The sequence below is a fragment of the Castanea sativa genome, chromosome 1 (assembly GCF_040712315.1).
Source record: "Castanea sativa cultivar Marrone di Chiusa Pesio chromosome 1, ASM4071231v1".
In the NCBI taxonomy this organism is placed as follows: domain Eukaryota; kingdom Viridiplantae; phylum Streptophyta; class Magnoliopsida; order Fagales; family Fagaceae; genus Castanea; species Castanea sativa.
In genome coordinates this window covers 35,078,631-35,097,935 of record NC_134013.1, presented here as the reverse complement: position 1 = coordinate 35,097,935, position 19,305 = coordinate 35,078,631, and the positions used below count along the sequence as shown (strand labels likewise).

The window sequence follows — 19,305 nt, the reverse complement described above, 5'->3', positions numbered from 1 at the left end:
CAACCAAAATGTTTTAAGAAATAAGTTCCGAAGTGCTTTACCAGCAGTCGAAAATTTATGACAGTGTCAACCACTTATTTCCCAGTTTCTTCTTTCTTTTTTTCTTTCTTTCTTTATTTTTCCCCTTTTTTTCTTTTAAAAGTAAAAGATGATATAACAATTATAAAATAAGTGAATGAAGTTAAATGGCCTCTAGAAAAGTAAGCATCTGATGACACTTAAGGTGTTCCCTACACAGTATATTTTCAGATGCTAAGATGCAAATGTATCAAAACTCTCTTCAACCAAATGTATGACAAAATATTATTTTTGCATGAGTATCTAAGTCAAACAGTACTTGTGAGTATTCTAATGGAAAAAGCATGGTTTCTTGATATTAAGATTTTAAGCTTCCTGTATTACAAGGCACTTTTTAACTATGGTATAGTAGTGGACTTGGTTAAACTCTGAGCAATAAAGGTAGCATTTAGTTGAAGGACTAGCATTCTTACTCAACATTCTACCAAGTCATAACATCTACTGGCTTAAAAAGGAAAATGTCATAATGAAAGATCAATACATACCCGAAAAAGACTTGACGCCCATTCATCAACAACAGCCTGCAAATTAAAGGTCAAGTTGCTTAGTTCCAATATGACAAGGAAACATAAAACATTTATATGTACAAAATGCTCTTTGAATCACGCTCTCCAAAATTGGGATAAGGCTGCCTACCAACTTCTCTCCTAGACCCCGCAAAAGTGGGAGTCTTGTACTTTGGGTATGACCTTTTTTATGTACAAAATGCTCTCATACATCATTGGAAATGTTCAAAACCCTCAAAAAGACCCATTCAGTAGTCAGCAACATCACATAATGCATTGGATATAAAACTGGTATTCCTCATCTACAGGCCAATAAAAATAAAAGGTATTTTACCCAAGCTACATGTTACAGAATACCTGAAGATCGGTGTTCAATTTGCCTGCTCTCCTTAGTAATCCTGCTAGAAAACGCAAGATTAGTATGTCTAAGGATATGGCAGCTTGAACTCCAGGCCTTTGAACTTTAACAGCAACAACCTCTCCACTACGACGAAGCCTAGCTTGATAAACCTAATTATTTGAGAGAAGAGAGGGACTGAAGTGAGCTTAAATTCTGTAGCTAGATAAGAAACCAAGCTTAATTACATGAAAGATATCACAAAAGATGTCCCAGATCATGAGCATAAACAACTATAAACCTGCCCAAGCGATGCTGCGGCTATAGGCTCCGGTGAAATCTCAGAAAAAATTTCATCTATTGGCAAACCAAGTTCTTGTTCTATTGTGTTGAAAGCAACTTCAGTGGAAAACGGACTTATTCGATCTTGCAACAGCGAGAGTTCATCCAAATATGAAGGTGGTATCAAATCCTGCAAGAAGATATCTTAATATAGGATCATCTTAAAGACAATCATGAAATAAGAGATTTAAAAACAAAAAAGAGAATCACATCATTAGTGCGATAGAAAGTATAGCATATACAATTTTTTTATATGTTAGTCAATTTGCATTTGAAAGAAAGAAATATACAGTATACAAAGGGAGGGACAACGGGCATATTAGCTATTTACCCAACCACTCCTTTAGCAATCAAAGGTACAACAAATCAGGGAAATCATACAACGTTGGAGGTCAGCTAATATCTCCTAACAGCCAAAAGAAGTGAGACCCAACACAAAGTGTGTTTTCATCTCTCAATTGATAGTCCCTACCCTTCAAAGGTCCCCTCAAGGAAGCACAGGCGTGCCATTTTGGTCGAACCTGCATCAAACTCGGCGGGACGCTACGTGTGGCCTGGACGAGGGGCTGCACACGCATCCCCTAACAATTTTTTTTTTCTTGACACCGCCCAATACAGTTCGATTCAGTCCAAAATAGGACCTGATATGGGCCGAAATACTTATAAATAAAAAACATTAATTTTAAACTTATCTTTTATTTAGTTTTAGTTTCAAACTTTGAATATTGTACTCTAATTTATGAACATTATGTAAATGGTTATGTATTCACTTAATTATCTACTATTGCTCTTAAATTGATATATATTTCCCATTATATGAAAAAAAATGTTTAGCAATATATAAAAAATATAAATAAAAATATATTTAATAATTAATTAATAAACATATCCTGCTGCAATAATGTCCTACTTTTTCAAAAATTGTCATGTCGCGGGACTGCACCCGCACCCGCACCCGCACCCACACCCACACCCACACCCAACCCAAATCCGCACCCGTGCTTCCTAGGGTCCCTTAGTCCTCAACATCTAAACAAGCCACACCAAGCATGAAAAGACCATATTCCACACTCTATTGCAAAAAGAGCTTGGTCTTCATCTCCAACCACATAGCCATCATCCCACTATTTTGAGCATCACCCATTTGACTCCAAAATTATGTACAAAATTCTACAATTCCCTAGTAATAGAACAATGCAAACGCAGATGATCAACACATATTATCCATTTATTTTATACATACAGCACCAAGGAAAATATTCCAATACATTCATACAAAGAAAGCTACCTTCCTAGGTAGCTTCACCCTCCAAAACAACTTCCAAGGAAAGTCCGATACCATTGTTCCTCCTAATGCATTGTAATAAGATCAAACACTAAAAATTCATTTTTATTTAGTTTCCAATACATTTTGTCTTCCATTCCCACATGAATTTTGATTGAATATAGCAACTTTAAAAAAATTCAAAAACTATTCCAACTCCCAAAGATTAGGTTCCAATGAACCCCACCATCAGAAACCACCATATATTCTGACACCATAGCCTCCTTGTTTATAGTCAAGTGAAAAAGGTCAGTAAGGCTCTCTCAACACACCATTCATCATGCAAATACCTTACTCAAATATCTTCACCAACACTAGAAGCAACATATCAAGAAAATGAGCCCCATCATGGTATGATTTCCTTCCAAACCCCCACCCCATGCATTATATAAAGTGGATGTGAAGTCCAACTCCCCTCTTCAACCCCAGATTTTACTGCTATTATTCATTTCCAAATTTGATCGCTCCCATGAGCAAATCTTCATAGCCACTTTCCCACCAACACGTTATTAAATGTGCTCAATTTTCCAATCCCCAATCCTCCTAACTATAAAGATGTACAAGTTGTTTGCCAATCCAAAGGTTGTATCTTTTTCTCCTCTGTCATTCCACTCCGTTGATACTCTCTCTATATCATCTCCAGTCTTTTAGCTACAAAGATAGGCATTGTAAACACAGGCATAGAGTAAATAGGTAGTAGATTCAAAAGTGTGCTCTTTATAAATGTAATATTACCTCCTATGGTTTCACAGGACAGATTTCACATCCAATTTTTTTGCCTTGTGATGGCACTAAGTTCGCCCTACTTAGTCTCAACTTTAAGGATCACATGCAGGAGTAACTCTCATGGTAACCGCCCCTACACTTGCTGTCACAATCTGAGAACTGCCTCTAGGGCACAATTGCTTGTTGTCTTGGAGCCTTTCAATGCTCCCAGCATAACAACAAAGGTCGTCTGAACATGCAACTGCTTGGCAATTTCCAAAAATGCCATTCTGCTGCCACCTATTTTATGCATGCCCATTGCTTGTGCACATGCTCCTGCACACCACAAGCTATGCAAAAACACTTGGCAACCCAAGCAAATACCCAGCAACTCAGCCTTGGTCCATACACCACCATGTGGAGGGCTTGGCCCATGCCAATGCCACCTCCAGGTCTAGTCAACACAATCTACAAAACCTACACAACATTATTGCCACCCATATGCGAGATATGCCATCGAACTACATTTGGCCAAGCAAGCCTAAGCCCAAACTCGTATTTCCTACAATACCCAGCATGCGAACATGCTCAAGCAACCCAACCTTTCCTTGCACACGCACAACGTACCACTGCTCAAGAATTTGCCCATGATCAAGCCACACAAGTTGCCATGGCTCACCCACAAAAAATGTTGCCTACAACACACAAATGGCCTGCAACCAGCCAAGCCATGACCATGAGTGCGTAGCATTTGCAAAGCCACTGTCATGCTGCCAACACAGCATACTTGTGCATACATGCACCACCAAGAGGGGCAGCACAACCTACTATTGCCCACAACCTTACTTAACCCATAGGATATTGTGGATGCCATGGGTGCAACATGCAACCACTCAATCTCGAGGACCAAGGGTCTGACATTGGGGGAGGTCTAGATTCGATAGTGTGCACTTTTTGAGTGTAAATATACCTCCTTTGGAAAGTTACAATACCTTCCACCCAGTCAACTTCTTCTCCATCTCTCTATCTTGCCATTCCAAACTAACTTAACCTTAAATGAATCACCAAAATGAATTCCCAAATAGTTCATTGGTAAGGAGCCTGTCTTGCAAACATAGTTATTAAATCCGAACTAGACATTGACAGGGTCTATGAGTTGGGTCACTGGTTCAACCAGTGGGTCAACGGTCGAACCGCAGGTTTAAATAAAAAGATTTCAAAAATTATATATATAAGTAAATTTGAGAAATTATAACATGATATGTAAATAAAAAATAAAAAAAAAGGCATATGCCTAAATTAAACTTGCCATTATTATTCAAAATCAAAGTTTCACAAGCAATAGCACTAGAAATTCTATAAAATTCACAACCAAAATAATGAATGTCATAAGATTGCAACAATCTTTTTCCTAAATAAAATCTTGTTATGTCTTAAAATTTTGTATATTAAATAAATAAATAAATAAGGAAAATCTCAAACTACATAAACAAAAGAAGAGGAAAAATTTTTAAAGACTTAAAACTTAAAGCAATAAACAAATAAAGCACAAGATATGTAAACAAAAGAAGAGAAAAGAAGGTTTAAGTAATAAATTATATCACACATACTGATATACTCATACTTACGTGCTAACTGGCTACGTGAAACTGAAAAGTGCATTTTTATTTCTTTAAGTTTTCTTTTAATTAAATTACCATATTATACACATTAAACAGTAAAGAATTTAATGGGATTGTCCTATTAATGTAATTTTACACAATTCACAAAAATCAGCTGGACTATTAAAACCTGGCCAAGTCACACGGTTTGCTTAGAACTCGTTGGGTTTTACTGGTTTTGACTGGCTCGTGTGCACATCCGATCTGATTGACGACCCTAACCGGTCTATGTGCCAGGTCACCAGACTACCAGGTCTGACCGGCAAGGTCGGGCTGGGTTCAAAATTGTTGCTAACCTTTGGCACACTCCCCAATAGCCCCATCTCACATTTTGTCAGATTCACCCTAAAGCCCATCACCACCTCAAAACATAGCAGGATACACCTCAAAGCTCAATCACACTCTGTGTGCACCATAGTAAATAATAATATATCTTCAAGCAACAAATGGTATATGTGCAAGGTGTCTCCATTCCTCTACACTAAAGTTAGTGCCCCGTTTTCCTTTCATAGAAGAGGAATTCTCAACTTGAGGTAGAGAATCAAAAATTGACATAGGATTATTTTGAGATGTTCCCAAAAGTGGTGAGTCAATATCGATATCCCCGTTTATGATACCCGTGTAATATGGTCTCGTTATGACTCCATAAATTAGAAACAACAATATATACTTCCAAGCAAACTAAAAGGAAAGACCAATACTGTAATAAATTAGAAAAAAAAATGTAAATTTTCCTGTACACAGAAATTTCTCAAACTAATATTTACATCAATACATTAGAAACAAAGAACATAAACTTTCCTACAACTTGAAAATTCCCAAAACAATTTCCAACATGACATTTATTGTAATATATTAGAATCAACAAATAGATAATCGACAAGAAGCAAAAACAAAATATTTATCATTCCAATTCCCTGCACTTCTATATGTTGGGAAATAGCTAGATGAACTTCCACTGATGAGTATTGAGAATCTAATAATGGAAACCTAGAAATGCACAACCTAATCTAACATATAGAGTAAATTATTGCAATAAACATAATCAAATGCCTATTCCATATCAAGCTTGAAAATTTTTACTTGTAGAAGTGATATTGTAATATATTTATAAATTAATCTCAAATAAATAATATGTTTTTGTATTAAGGTAACTTTTTTTTTTTTTTATAAATAACTTAACTTTATTAATAAATTAAGGTAGCCCTAGTATACTATGGGTGCAACACAATCAAGTTCTCAAAGTACAACGTTCAATCATATCTAAGAAAAAATTAAAGGAGAATCTACTCAATCAAACAAAGATTTATAAAAACTTAAGATCAAGAATAGTCTGTTCACAACCCTCAAAACTTCTAGCATTCCGTTCTTGCCAATCACATCAAACAATGAGGGAAAGCTTACCAAATTGCTATGTTCCAATGAAGACCAAAGTGACTTTGCCAAGAAGCTAGCATATCCATAACACTCTGCGACATAAGCCATTGAACTCGAAACAAACCTTATACCAAGACCACAACTATGTAGCTATAGGGCAACAGATAAGTAAGTGGTCCAGAATCTCCTCACTACATTTATGCATACAACACCAGTCTAACACAATAATACGTCTCTCCCACATCAGAATTTTTTCCAAAGCAGCAGTCCACAAAAAAAGGAGAAAAAAAAAAAAGCAACTCTAGTTGATGACTTTATTAATAATTTTGATCTCCACATGCTTAGAACTCATTGGGTTTTAATTTGATCTCCACATCCGATCCAATTGACGACCCTGATCAGTCTATGTGCCAAGTCACTAGGCTACTGGGTCTGACCGGCAAGGTCGGGCCGGGTTCAAAATTGCTGCTAACCTTTGGCACACTCCCCAATAGCACCATCTCACATTTTGTCAGATTCACCCTAAAGCCCATCACCACCTCAAAACATAACAGGATACACCTCAAACCTGGATCACACTATGTGTGCACCACAGTAAATAATAATATATCTGCAAGCAACAAATGGTATATGTGCAAGGTGTCTCCATTCCTTCCCACCACCTCTTTGTACCGGAAATTACCTTATCAATCATCATGCTAAGAACTTCCGTTATAAGAATGAACAAAAGTGGTACCAATGGGTCACATTGCCTCAAACTTCTATATGTTGGGAAGTAGCTAGATGGACTTCCACTATTGAGTATTTAGAATCTAATAATGGAAACCTAGAAATGCACAACCTAATCTAACATATAGAGTAAATTATTGCAATAAACATAATCAAATGCCTTTTCAATATCAAGCTTGAAAATTGTTACTTGTAGAAGTGAAATTGTAATATATTTATAAATTAATCTCAAATAAATAATATGTTATTGTATTAAGGTAACTTTGTTTTTTATAAATATCTTAACTTTATTAATAAATGAAGGTAGCCCAAGTATACTATAAATTAATCTCAAATAAATAATATGTTTTTGTATTAAGGTAACTTTATTTTTTATAAATATCTTAACTTTATTAATAAATGAAGGTAGCCCAAGTATACTATGGGTGCAACACAATCAAGTTCTCAAAGTACAACGTTCAATCATATCTAAGACATAATTAAAGGAGAATCAACTCAATCAAACAAAGATTTATTAAAACTTAAAATCAAGAATAGTCTGTTCACAACCCTCAAAACTTCTAGCATTCCGTTCTCGCCAATCACATCAAACAATGAGGGAAAGCTTACCAAATTGCTATGTTCCGATGAAGACCAACGTGACCTTGCCAAGAAGCTAGCATATCCAAAACACTCTGTGACATAAGCCATTGAACTCGAAACAAACCATATACCAAGACCACAACTATGTAGCTATAGGGCAACGAATAAGTAAGTGGTCCACAATCTCCTCACTACATTTATGCATACAACACTAGACTCTAACACAATAATACATCTCTCCCACATCAGAATTTTTTCAAAGCAGCAGTCCACAAAAAAGGAGAGAAAAAAAAAATGCAACTCTAGCTGATACATTTGATCTCCACATGCTTTTCCAGGGAAAAGACATGGCATTAGTAGAAATTAAAGAATGGTAGTACCAGTGACGTAGGATAAATTAGGGACTTTGTTAACATGTGGTTTTGGTGGATTAAAAATTAGGAGGATTTGTGTAAATAGAATTTAGTCGTTGAAGAAAGGGATATGGAGTTTTGTTAGGAATTAAAAGGTGGTCTGATGAGTTATTTGATAGCTATTTGGTAGAAGAAAGGATGTGGGGATTTAGGGTTTTAATAGGTAAAATAAAAGGCTTGATTCGGGGATGTGAGGAAGAAGAAAAAAGAGAGGTTTTTATCGTGTTTGGGGGTTGTATAAACAATAACTTAAGAAAGAGAAGAAGAGAGAGAGAGAGAGAGAGAGAGAATATTACACAAAGGCCATCATGCCTCAATCCTCAAATCACTGAATAATTGTATTAATCAACTCTATCTCTTGTGTTCATCATCGTGAGCTCAAAGTTTATATTTTTCATTGATTAATAAAATTTCACTGCTTACCTGTTTTTTTTTTTTCTTTTTTTTAAAGTCAATCCCCACACCACAAGTCATGCCAAAACTTTCCTCAAGTTCCATCACCCACCTTATACTGAAGATACCATGAAAAAGTCAACCAATCATGTCTTGTGGAATTACAAAGGCTAACCGTAAGGACCTGACATCACTTTGGTGCACCAACCCCCCCCCCCCCCCCCCCCCAAATGCACTTCCCATACTTCACCTCTATCACCAACCTCCAGAGTAGAGGTGAAGTATGATGATTCATAAGATTAAATCAAACTTTATTATGGAAGTGGTTGTGGAGGTGAAGTACCAAACCTCCACAACCACTTCCATAATAAAGTTTGATTTAATCTTCTCAAATTTCAGATGGCCTAACCCCTAATCTAAAGAAATGCACAAATTTGTGTCCAGTTTACTGAATGGAACTTGGACTCCTCACCTAAACCACTCCATAAGAACTCTCACAATAACTTCGCAATATGGTTAGCCAACTCACCCAAAATAGGACAGAAAAAAAGAAAATAAGTAGGCAAGTTCAAAAGAGTAATTTTAATTAGCGTAACTTTACCTCCCTCCCTTAGATAAATAAAGCTGCTTCCACCTCGCCAACCTCTTTTCCATCTTTTCAAGAAATGTGATACAGGAGGCAGTGAGAAGACAGATTTCCTATATTTTATTTGATTTTATGTATCATGGGCAATTTTGTAATTTCCTAATATTCTAGAATGGGTTGTGCTTATAGTCTATTGGGTCTTACTTTAGTTTTATTTTAAGCTTGGTTATTTGGTTTGGGTTGAGTAATAAAACCCAAGGAGTCCAAGTCCAAATCTTATTAGGGTTTTAAGAAATCCTAGTTCAACTAGGATTAGGTATTAGTTTTCTATTTAAAGAGTTGTACTTTTTATTAAGTTAATTATTAATGAATATTTTCAGAATTTAAGAGCTATGCTTTCTTTTATGGTTTGTGTGATGCAACCTTCTCTAAGGTGTGATGCCAAGGAACCCTAGGTGTGATGCTTAGGAAGTCTAGGTGTGATTCCTATAATTTATCTATTTTCTTTAATTTTACTATTCACGGATATTGTTCACAACACTGTTCACAGCTACCAGAATCTTGAATTTCACCTTTGATTTCATTCCTAAAAACCTAGTAATCCTTGTCCCTTTGGCAACCCTATAATCCCCATTATTTTCTAGCCTATTCCCCACCAAAACCTAACCCTAATTCTTCAAAACCCAAGCTATACCAGATCTGCCACTGGTGTTCTAAATCAGATTACCTTGTTCCCCCTTGTCCTACATCAAAATGGATCCCAAATCTTCTTCTTATTGAATTTAGCGCCCAAAGGTTAACCATTTACATCCCAAAATAGCCACCAACTCCTCCAAGTTAGAGCATTTACATTAGTTTGCGCAAAACTTTGACTCTATTTTAAGATAAGATCCTACTTTTTCTATTTTAGCTAACAATTTCTCAAAACACTTACATCCAATTTTCTATTTCTTTCTCTATTTTATTAAAATATTATTTCCTACTGTTGAATTTTAATTTTCATATTTCACCCTCTCTTCCTCAACCACAATCTACACAAATCAAAGCAAATAATTTATCCTCCACATCTCACCTCATTGTGGTCCTTGTTGCCGCCACTACTATTGCTTAGGATCATCTGTTGGTGTTGGTGCTGGTGCTGGTGCTGGTAGTGAGAATGGGATGAGAGTGAGGTTGAGGGTGGTGAGGTAGCAGGTCGCCATTGGAGACCTCCTCGATCATCATGTCATGCACGCCTTCCTCTTCGTAGAAATCTATGGAGCAAGGCTTCTCTGACAAGTACATGGTGGTGGCTTTTTGTTTTAAGGGAGATAGGTGTTTTTGTTAATGTTTCAAAGAGTGATTTAGAGGGAGATGAGGTTGATTGAGGTGAGTTTAGTATGTACTATGTGGGAGTGGGAGTGAGAGTAAGGGTTCATTTTGTAGGGATTGAATGTGATTATTTTTTTAGATTTGATTTTTTTTTTTTTTTTTGATAAGTAAGAATGATATATATACAAAAGGCTACTCTATGCCTGAAAAACACAGAGCAACCCAGAAAATACAAGAAGAAGAAAACAAAGAGAAACAAGAGAGAAAACCAAACAACAAAGAAATTACAAGAGGAAAAGGGAGCAAAGAAAAGAAGGGAGGGAATCACTAGACGTGAGTCCCCACGCCCGAGACCAATCAAAAAGAGTTCCACTAAAAGAAGCAAGTGATCACTAGAGCAATCCAAATCCTCAAAAGTCCTCTGATTCCGCTCCTTCCAAATACACCATAGGATGCACAACGGGACTAAATTCCAGATCTGAGACAAATGCTTTCCCAGCCAATTCCACCATCCAAAAAGCAAGTCTGAAATCGATCTAGGCATAACCCAAGCCAAGTCAAAAGTTATAAAAACAAAGCTCCATAACCGATAGGCCACCTCACAATGAAGAAGTAAGTGATCTACTGTCTTTCCACAATGACGGCACATAATGCACCAATCCACAAAATCCAATCTCCTCAATCTCAGATTGTCTCCCGTTAGGATCTTATTCCAAGCTACACACCAAAAAAAAAAAAAAAACTCGCCTAAGGGCCTTTACTCTCCAAATAGCTTTCCAAGGAAAGATAGTTGAAGGAGAATTTCTTAATTTGTTATAGTATGACCGGATGTCAAAAGTCCCATTAGGCTTCAATTTCCATCTCATCCGGTCTCCAACATCCATAGGAGGGGTTATAGCACCCAATATACGAAGAAATTGCAGCCCTTCATCCATCTCCCAATCATTAAAAAATCTGCTAAAACGAACATTCCAAAATCTTCTATCCTCCGCCCCCTGCCTAGGCAAAGAAGCTTCAACAGAAGCCTCCTTATCAATGGCAATGCCATACAGCCTTGGAAAAGCTAATTGAAAAGGTTGATCCCCATACCACCCATCTTGCCAAAACCTCACCCTATTCCCCAACCCAACCACAAACTGACAATTTTTGCTGAAATCCTCCCAACCCATGCAAATACTTCTCCACAAACCACACCCATGAGCTCCCCTACCTAGCTTTGAGGTCCATCCCCCCCAATCTTCCCCATATTTTGAAGCTACTACCCGCCTCCATAACCAACCCTCTTCCTTCCCAAACCGCCACAACCATTTCCCCAATAAAACCTTATTAAAGGTAGTGAGTTTCCTTATCCCTAAGCTACCATTGGCTATAGGCGCACAAACTTTATCCCATCCTACCAAATGTATCTTGCTATCTCCCCATAGGAAATCCCTTTGCAACTTTTCAATTTTATTAGCCACATGAGTAGGAATTGTGAATAACGATAGAAAGTAAGTCGGAAGACTAGAAACCGTACTCTTGAGTAACATCAATCGACCCCCCTTAGACAGGTACAACTTCTTCCACCCAGTTAATTTCCGCTCAATATTTTCCAAAATTGTATTCCAAATTGAAGGGGAATTGTGAGAAGCCTCCAACGGCATGCCAAGATACAACATAGGTAAAGAACCAACTCTGCAGCCCAAGATATCAGCCAGAGCATGCACATCACCAACCTCCCCTATAGGAACCATTTCACTCTTATGCACATTAACCTTCAAACCTGTTACCGCCTGAAAACTAAGGAGCAACAACCGAATATGAAGAATTTGCTCCACATCTGCATCACAAAAGAGGATAGTATCATCTACAAATAATAGATGTGAAACACGTTCCCCACCGTCCCTCCTACCCTCAAGATTAAAACCACGAATCAAGCCATCTCCCTCCACTCTTCTCAACATCCTACTAAACACCTCCATCAAGATCAAAAACAGCATGGGAGATAGCGGATCTCCTTGTCTTAAACCCCTTGAACTGCCAAAGAAATCAACTGGAGACCCATTAATCAAAACAGAGAACTGAATTGTGGATATACAAGAACGTATCCACTTACACCACTTCACTCCAAAACCCATTCTATTCAGCAGATACAACAAAGCCTCTCAATTCACATGATCGTAGGCTTTCTCCATATCGAGCTTACAAATGACTCCAGGAACCCTACTCTTCCCACGACTATCCACACACTCATTCGCAATGAGAACCGAGTCAAGGATTTGTCTCCCACCCACAAAGCTATTCTGATTCTCAGAAATCAACTGATCTAAAACCATTCTCAAGCGATTTGCCAAGACCTTAGCTAAGATTTTATACACACTCCCCACCAAACTAATAGGTCGAAAATCTCTAATATTGGAGGCATCATTCTTTTTAGGAATTAAAGCAATGAAGGTCGCATTAAGGGATTTTTCAAACTTGCAATGATGGAAAAACTCTTCAAAGACCGCTAGAACATCTTTCTCCACTACCTTCCAACAATGATGATAGAACGCCATAATAAACCCATCCGGACCTGGAGCTTTGTCCCCTTCCAAATCCCTAACAACTTGAAGAATCTCCTCTCTCTCAAACTTCCTTTCAAGCCAAACTCTCTCCATATTCTCAATACGATCAAATTCCAAACCCTCCACAAAAGGCCTCCACTCCTCAGTCTCCTTGTACAAATTTTTATAAAATTGTACAACTTGATAAGTTACCTCGGAGGCCTCCTCAAAAACCACCTCATCCACCTCCAAGGTCCTTAGATGATTAGACCTTCTATGGGAGTTAGCCATTTTGTGAAAAAATTTGGTGTTATTATCCCCTTCCTTGATACATAACATCCTAGATTTTTGTTTCCAGGAAATTTCTTCTAAGGAAAGAAGGATGCTCCACCTGGGACCTCAAACCAGCCCTATGAACTTTCTCTCCATCGGAGAGACCAAAATCCCCCTCCTTAGCGTCTAATGTTATCAACTCCTCCAGTAATTGCTTCTTTTGACGCGCTACATTACCAAACTCTCGGCGATTCCATTGCACAATATCCTCTTTCAGAGCCTTTAATTTTTTCGCAAGCACGAAACTAGGTGTACCTACAAAGGAATGTCGATTCCACCAGGTTTGAACTCTATCCACAAATCCCTCCGACTTCAACCACATATTTTCAAATCTGAATGGACTTTTCCCCCTTGCCATTCCCCCTGCCTCCAAGAGAATGATTTCACTTTATGCAAACTATAATTTAGGGGTTTTCATTTTTCAGATCTCTTTTTTTACGTTCAATTGTTCAGGTCTTATCCAAAAATTGTACAATTTGTGACAGAGGAGACCTCGGTCACTAAGAGAGAAGAGAAGAAACAAAGACCAGGAGAGAGAGACAAAGCGCCTCGGTAGTGAGAGAGAAGAAATGAATAAAAATAAAAAAATGAAATGCATAAGCTACAATGCCTCCTAAATTGGACAGGCACTGTAGCAAAAATTTATTTTTCCCAATGGGTACATAAGTAGATAAGCTGATGTGATTATTTTTTCCCATTGCAACCACTGATTGGGTCCCCTAACCAAAGTGACAGAGTTCTCAATAAGCACTCCACAGTCCACAGTTGAGCCTTTACCGTGACTACTCTTCCCCCAAGACAATCACCAATTGAGTTTAACCCATCTAAGCTAGCCAAGATCTCACTCTAGGATGCTGATTTACACTGCTACTACTTAATTAATACTCTTGAGCCAATCCCCTCAGTGTTGAATGTTATTTCCCTTCCGGTCAATAACGATTCACCTCCAGTCAGTGTTGATTCCCTCTCCAATTGTGTTTTGTAGCATGTAATGCTGCTTTGATTGAGCAATTGATTCCAGTATGTGTCAATCCACCTTATTGTGCCATGAGATAAGGTGCTCTATGGTATGTTTGGTGTCCTACTTAATACTCCCTCCATCCCATGTTGTTGGTCCTCTATTGCATTTTGAGATGTCCCAAATACGGTCTTGTTTGAAAGGTCAATGAACACAATATTGATTACTTTCTTAAGTTAACCTTTATTTAAAATGTCAATACTCCACTTCCACAATATTTTAAACTAAGAAGGGTGGTTTTGGAATGTTATTTGAAAGATAGTGCATTATATGATGTTTCCTTTAAAAGTTGAATTTTCTAAACATGAACAACAATATGGGACAGAGGGAGTAGTTGATTGATTCCTTGCAAGCCAATGATGTGTGTTGGTGATCTTTTAGATAAACAATTCCAGATAACCTAGACTCAAAAATACATATTGGGTTTTAGCATAGATTTGCTAGTAAGTTGCCACCCTTTTTATGCTTTATCATATTACAGTAGAAAAGCCTTTGGACTTGAACCTCAAATGATAGCAACTAATAATACAAGAAACCAACGCCAATTGAACTGAATTCTTATAAAAACAGAGTATGGAAACTAGAGCTTTATATGGATAGTAGAAAGTCCTTGCATGAAGCATATGTCAACTTACAGGTCTAGAAGAAATAGCCTGAGCAATTTTGATATATGCCTACAAGACAGAAACATTCAAAATAAAATTATTAGAGAACCATAAGAAGCAATTATAAATCAACCTCAATCACTTGATAATTTAGATCTTAGTATAAGGGTAACAATGAGTTTTATTCTTGTAAAGGTATAGAAAATAAAAACACAAAAAGGATTAATATTTATATACAAAGTCTATTATCAGTACTCTATCAAATTACATCTGTATTGAAACATTTACTAGGAAGAGAATAAAAATTGCAACATGCCTCCTCCCCATGGTTGTGAGAATAATTTTTGCCCTCTCTTTTTTCTTTCTTTCTTTTCCCCACATTTTTGTCAACATTCAACAATGTATAGATAAGATGCCGCATCATTTATCTCCCTAAAACTTTATACACCTTGTTTACTTTGAGATAAATTCCATGGTAAATGATTTAACACTATTGTAATGAAGATCACATATTAACTAAGGCACACATTTCTAGGGTTGTTTTAAGATCACTGGACTCGATGAATTGCTCAAACAACAAATTACAACCAGGAGAAAAAAAAAATCAATATTTTTCTTCTGTGTGTGTGTGTGTATATTCCAGTAAATGAATTTAGTAAAATTGCAGATAGAAGCATGATTCGTAACTGAAAGGCCTGTGACACCAGATGTTGGGTCCCTTATTGAAGAATTCTCCTGATTACTAGAAAATCCAATACTTATGGAAACTACTAATGCTTCTACAGAAAATCAACTTGGGGTCAGAAAAGATTCTTCAGCATGAATATCTAGGCCTTCTAAATAATTAGGGAATTTTAAATCATGCATAGGGTAAGGATATAAAGGCAAAAACATCTTCCCAGAAATTTCTGGTTGCATTACAAATTCAAGGACTAAGTTCTAAAAATTTTTTATTAGTAGAAGTTCTGCAATACTTTTAAATTATTTTCACAAAAACACGAAAGGAAGAACTGAAGTACACAGGCTCTGTACTACAATATACCCTTAAATTACAATCAACAATGCAGGAAATCCAAAAAAATCCAACAAATATGATGAATGGCCATCCATAGACATCCAAACAAATAATGACCTCAGACACACATGCTTACGTCTATAAACAGTGAGTTCAATCCCTTCAAAGACCTGACCATCTCTCCCCCCAGACAACCATTAACCACCAATAAAATCTGACGATAGAAACACAAAACCGAATCCATTTCTCATCAAAGCCAAACATCGCAGTTATACATTAAGAACTCACATTTCACATGATCATAATCATTTTCAATATCCCGTTTACAAATCACCTTAGGGTTCCACTCTAAATTTTACCATCCAAATATTCATTCGCAGTGAGAACTAAATCCAAATTTGGCTTCATTTTTTTTTCAAATGCATTCTCTAACAACATGCTTCCCAAACACCCTCCTTGAAAAATTTTCCAAGACCTTGCTAGAAATTGTACACACTCCAAAACTTTAAAACTCATATCCATGGTTCTTTTTTTTTTTTTTTCCCTCCAACCAGAGGAGAATGACATAGCATAGCAAAATAAATCTCAATTTCATCCATTCAAGATTCATTTTATGTGGTCAATGCATGAGGCCAATGAAAACATGAGTCATTTGATTTAAAGGTTCTAGGCTTAAAATAATTTTATTTAGCTTTTTGTTTACAAGTGTTGGTAATTTTTGTAATCAGCAGCAAATCTTTACTTTCTGCAATTCCTGTGCATTAAGGGTGGGTTGAGTCTAAAATTTTCTAATATATTTTATTAAGTGTCTTGGGCTTATTTTCTATGTGCCTTTAATAATTATTATTGAGTTTTCATTTTCCTAGTAAAATTCAAAGTCCTAATGCCACCAGTACAGTAGTGCTGTACAAGAGTCCGCGTATAATATTTGCTCGATGTCTTTAAAGGTTAGGAGTCAAGTCATAAAAAAACTAATGGTCTGTTTGGATTGAGGGGGGAGGGAGGGGAGTAGAGTAGAGTAGAATTGGCTGATAATAGTCTAATTTTGGGTCAATTCTACTCTACTCCCCCTCCCACCCCCTCAATCCAAATAGACCATAAGTGCAGATGCCTAGAGTTCTTTTTCGTCTTCTTACTCTTTCATGGGTACTATTCATGATATAGGATATTGTTCACAATCCCTACACAAAAACAAAATCCTCTCTTTTCTCCTTTCTTTGCAACCAAAACTAAACATTTTTGGGTAAATTACATATTTGGTCCATAACCTTGACAATGTTTGTCAATTTGGTCCATAACCTTTTGGTATTGTGCCAGTTTGGTCCTTGATGGATGAAAAATGCTCACAATTATTATTAAGGGCAGGGATCATTTTGACACAATACCAAATGGTTAGAGACCAAAGTGACTCATTTGAAAGGTCAATGGCCAAATTGACACAAAACCTAAAGGTTAGGCACCAAACACATAATTTACCCGACATTTTCCCACCCCTAATTAATCCTACATACTTTCTTACGAAATGTCAAAAAATTTCAAACTCTAATTCGTTCTACAAGCCCTAACCCTTTCTTCTAAAATCCTAAATCCACAAATTCTCCTAACCTTAAGCCCACCCCCGAGCATACAGACCAGTTTTCCCTAAACCTATCCTTCATCGCTGTGCCATCTTAGACAAATTTAATATTCCATGAATATCATATTGTTGGCCAAACCAAAAAGGAAAAAGAAACTTATAATTCTGAACAAAGAAGTAAAAGTTCAGTGATTGTTCCACATGAAATTTTTTTTTTTTTTTTTTTTTTTTTTTAAACTTCAATATTGAGAAACAAGACGTACCGGACCAAGTTCGACCAATATTTTCCGAAGCTCTGCGGCTCTAATCTGCATCAGAACCATCAAGAACAGTGTAAAGCAAACACGAAAAGAAGGAGAAAATCAAAGAATTGAAACGAAATGAGAGGAAAAAAAAAGACCTGGAACATGAGGTCAGAGCGATCATAAACCCGGTCGAGGTAGCGGAGGGCAAACCATTTGCCAAAAGTGGTACCGGTCTGAAAAAGGCGGCGAAATAGGATGAGCGGTTTCCTCCTATAGACGGCGGCGATCTTCGAGACGCCATATTCGGTCAAGGAATCGGCCTCGGAGGCGGTGAGGTCGAAGAGGTAGCCGGAGCGCTCGGTAAAGGAGTCAAAGTCGGCAGCCTTGCATCGGAGGAGGAGGTGACGGCGGTGAGGGAGACAGAAAGGTTTGGAGGGAGTGAAATTGGCGGGAAAGGAGGGTGTGGGTGTGGGAAAGAGTAGTAGCATTGCTTTGCTTTGCTTTGCTTTGATGAATCTAAAGCCAGAACAGAAGTCACAGGCTGGTAATAACGGAAATGAATGAAACTACTACCGTAGCACTGTGCAGTGTATACTATATATAAACTTTGTTTTATTTTTTGAGAGAGAGAGATGAACAGTGCTGCCGTGCAAGCTATCGTCTCCTGTGTGGTCCTTGCATTTGTTATCCTTTCTTTTTCTTTTTCTGTTTTTTCCTCCAGATTATTTTTTCTTAATAAAATTATTCTAGAAATTATTTTATTAGTTACAATTATTTTTAAAGTATTTCTTGATTGTGAGTAAGTTACAATGCAAACCCCAACCTCCTAGAGATTGCCTTTTTCGCCGGAAAACAAAGAAAGCCCCTACAGCCAAATTAGGAAGAAAAAAAAAAAGGCCTACACTATATCCTTACTCAACTAATGGGGTTATGGAAGATACTTCAATGGCAAAGTTAGAACAATGGAGTGTAAATTTGAGCAAAGTAAGGTAAGTTTGTTTATTTTTAGGTAAATTACATATTTAGTCTCTATCATTTATATTATATTTTAATTTAGTTTTTAACCTTTCAATTATGTCGATTTTTGACATGTCAGAGTTTTCCATCTAAAATATAACGACATGGATTAAAATAACACGGCATTGAAAAGTTAGAAACCAAATTGATACAATTGAAATATTATAGACTAAATTGAAATATGGTGTAAAGGATAGAGACCAAATACATAATTTACCTTTTATTTTTTCATGCCTTTGTTTGGACTTCAAGAATCTCTCTCTATTTATAGAGATTTCCATAAGGGTATTTTGGTTTTTCTCCCTTTTGTAACCTCTATCAATTTTGCCTAAACACCATACCCTTGTCATCTCCTCTAGGCAGATTCATAAGAAAAAGAGAACCATCCCCCAAATTCAACATTGAGAGAAACTATTGAAGTAGCAATATGACTACCCATAATCTCAATCCTATGAGTCTCACAAGCATCCTAGTTCATGCTCAACGGTTCAAGGGCAAGTTCTAATAGGTCATGCTAAACAAGTCTCCAAATAGATGCTTGACATTTTTATAACTTTATCAGGGCGACAAAGAACATTACCATCACGTGTGTCAAATGCCAAATATTTGGCATTTGACACACCAAAC

At 36.9% G+C, this 19,305-nt stretch overlaps 1 protein-coding gene across 3 annotated transcripts in view; it reads right to left on the bottom strand.

Annotated features, from left to right (window-relative positions):
• The window catches only part of LOC142615852 (putative aarF domain-containing protein kinase At1g71810, chloroplastic), a 31,025-nt gene extending 12,738 nt beyond the window's left edge, over nt 1-18,287 (bottom strand). The window contains exons 1-6 of one of the 3 annotated variants that reach the window (XM_075788745.1): nt 17,817-18,287; nt 17,680-17,724; nt 14,856-14,894; nt 1,223-1,393; nt 942-1,094; nt 564-599 (exon numbers count right to left, since the gene is read on the bottom strand). In XM_075788745.1, the coding sequence (XP_075644860.1) occupies nt 564-599; nt 942-1,094; nt 1,223-1,393; nt 14,856-14,894; nt 17,680-17,724; nt 17,817-18,149 (777 nt within the window). In that variant the 5' untranslated portion in view covers nt 18,150-18,287. Of the gene's footprint in view, nt 1-563; nt 600-941; nt 1,095-1,222; nt 1,394-6,357; nt 6,558-7,668; nt 8,106-14,855; nt 14,895-17,679; nt 17,725-17,816 lie in introns of those variants that run through there. The other 2 variants (XM_075788756.1, XM_075788764.1) reach the window with 2 other exon arrangements.
• Nucleotides 18,288-19,305: the final 1,018 nt, after the last annotated feature.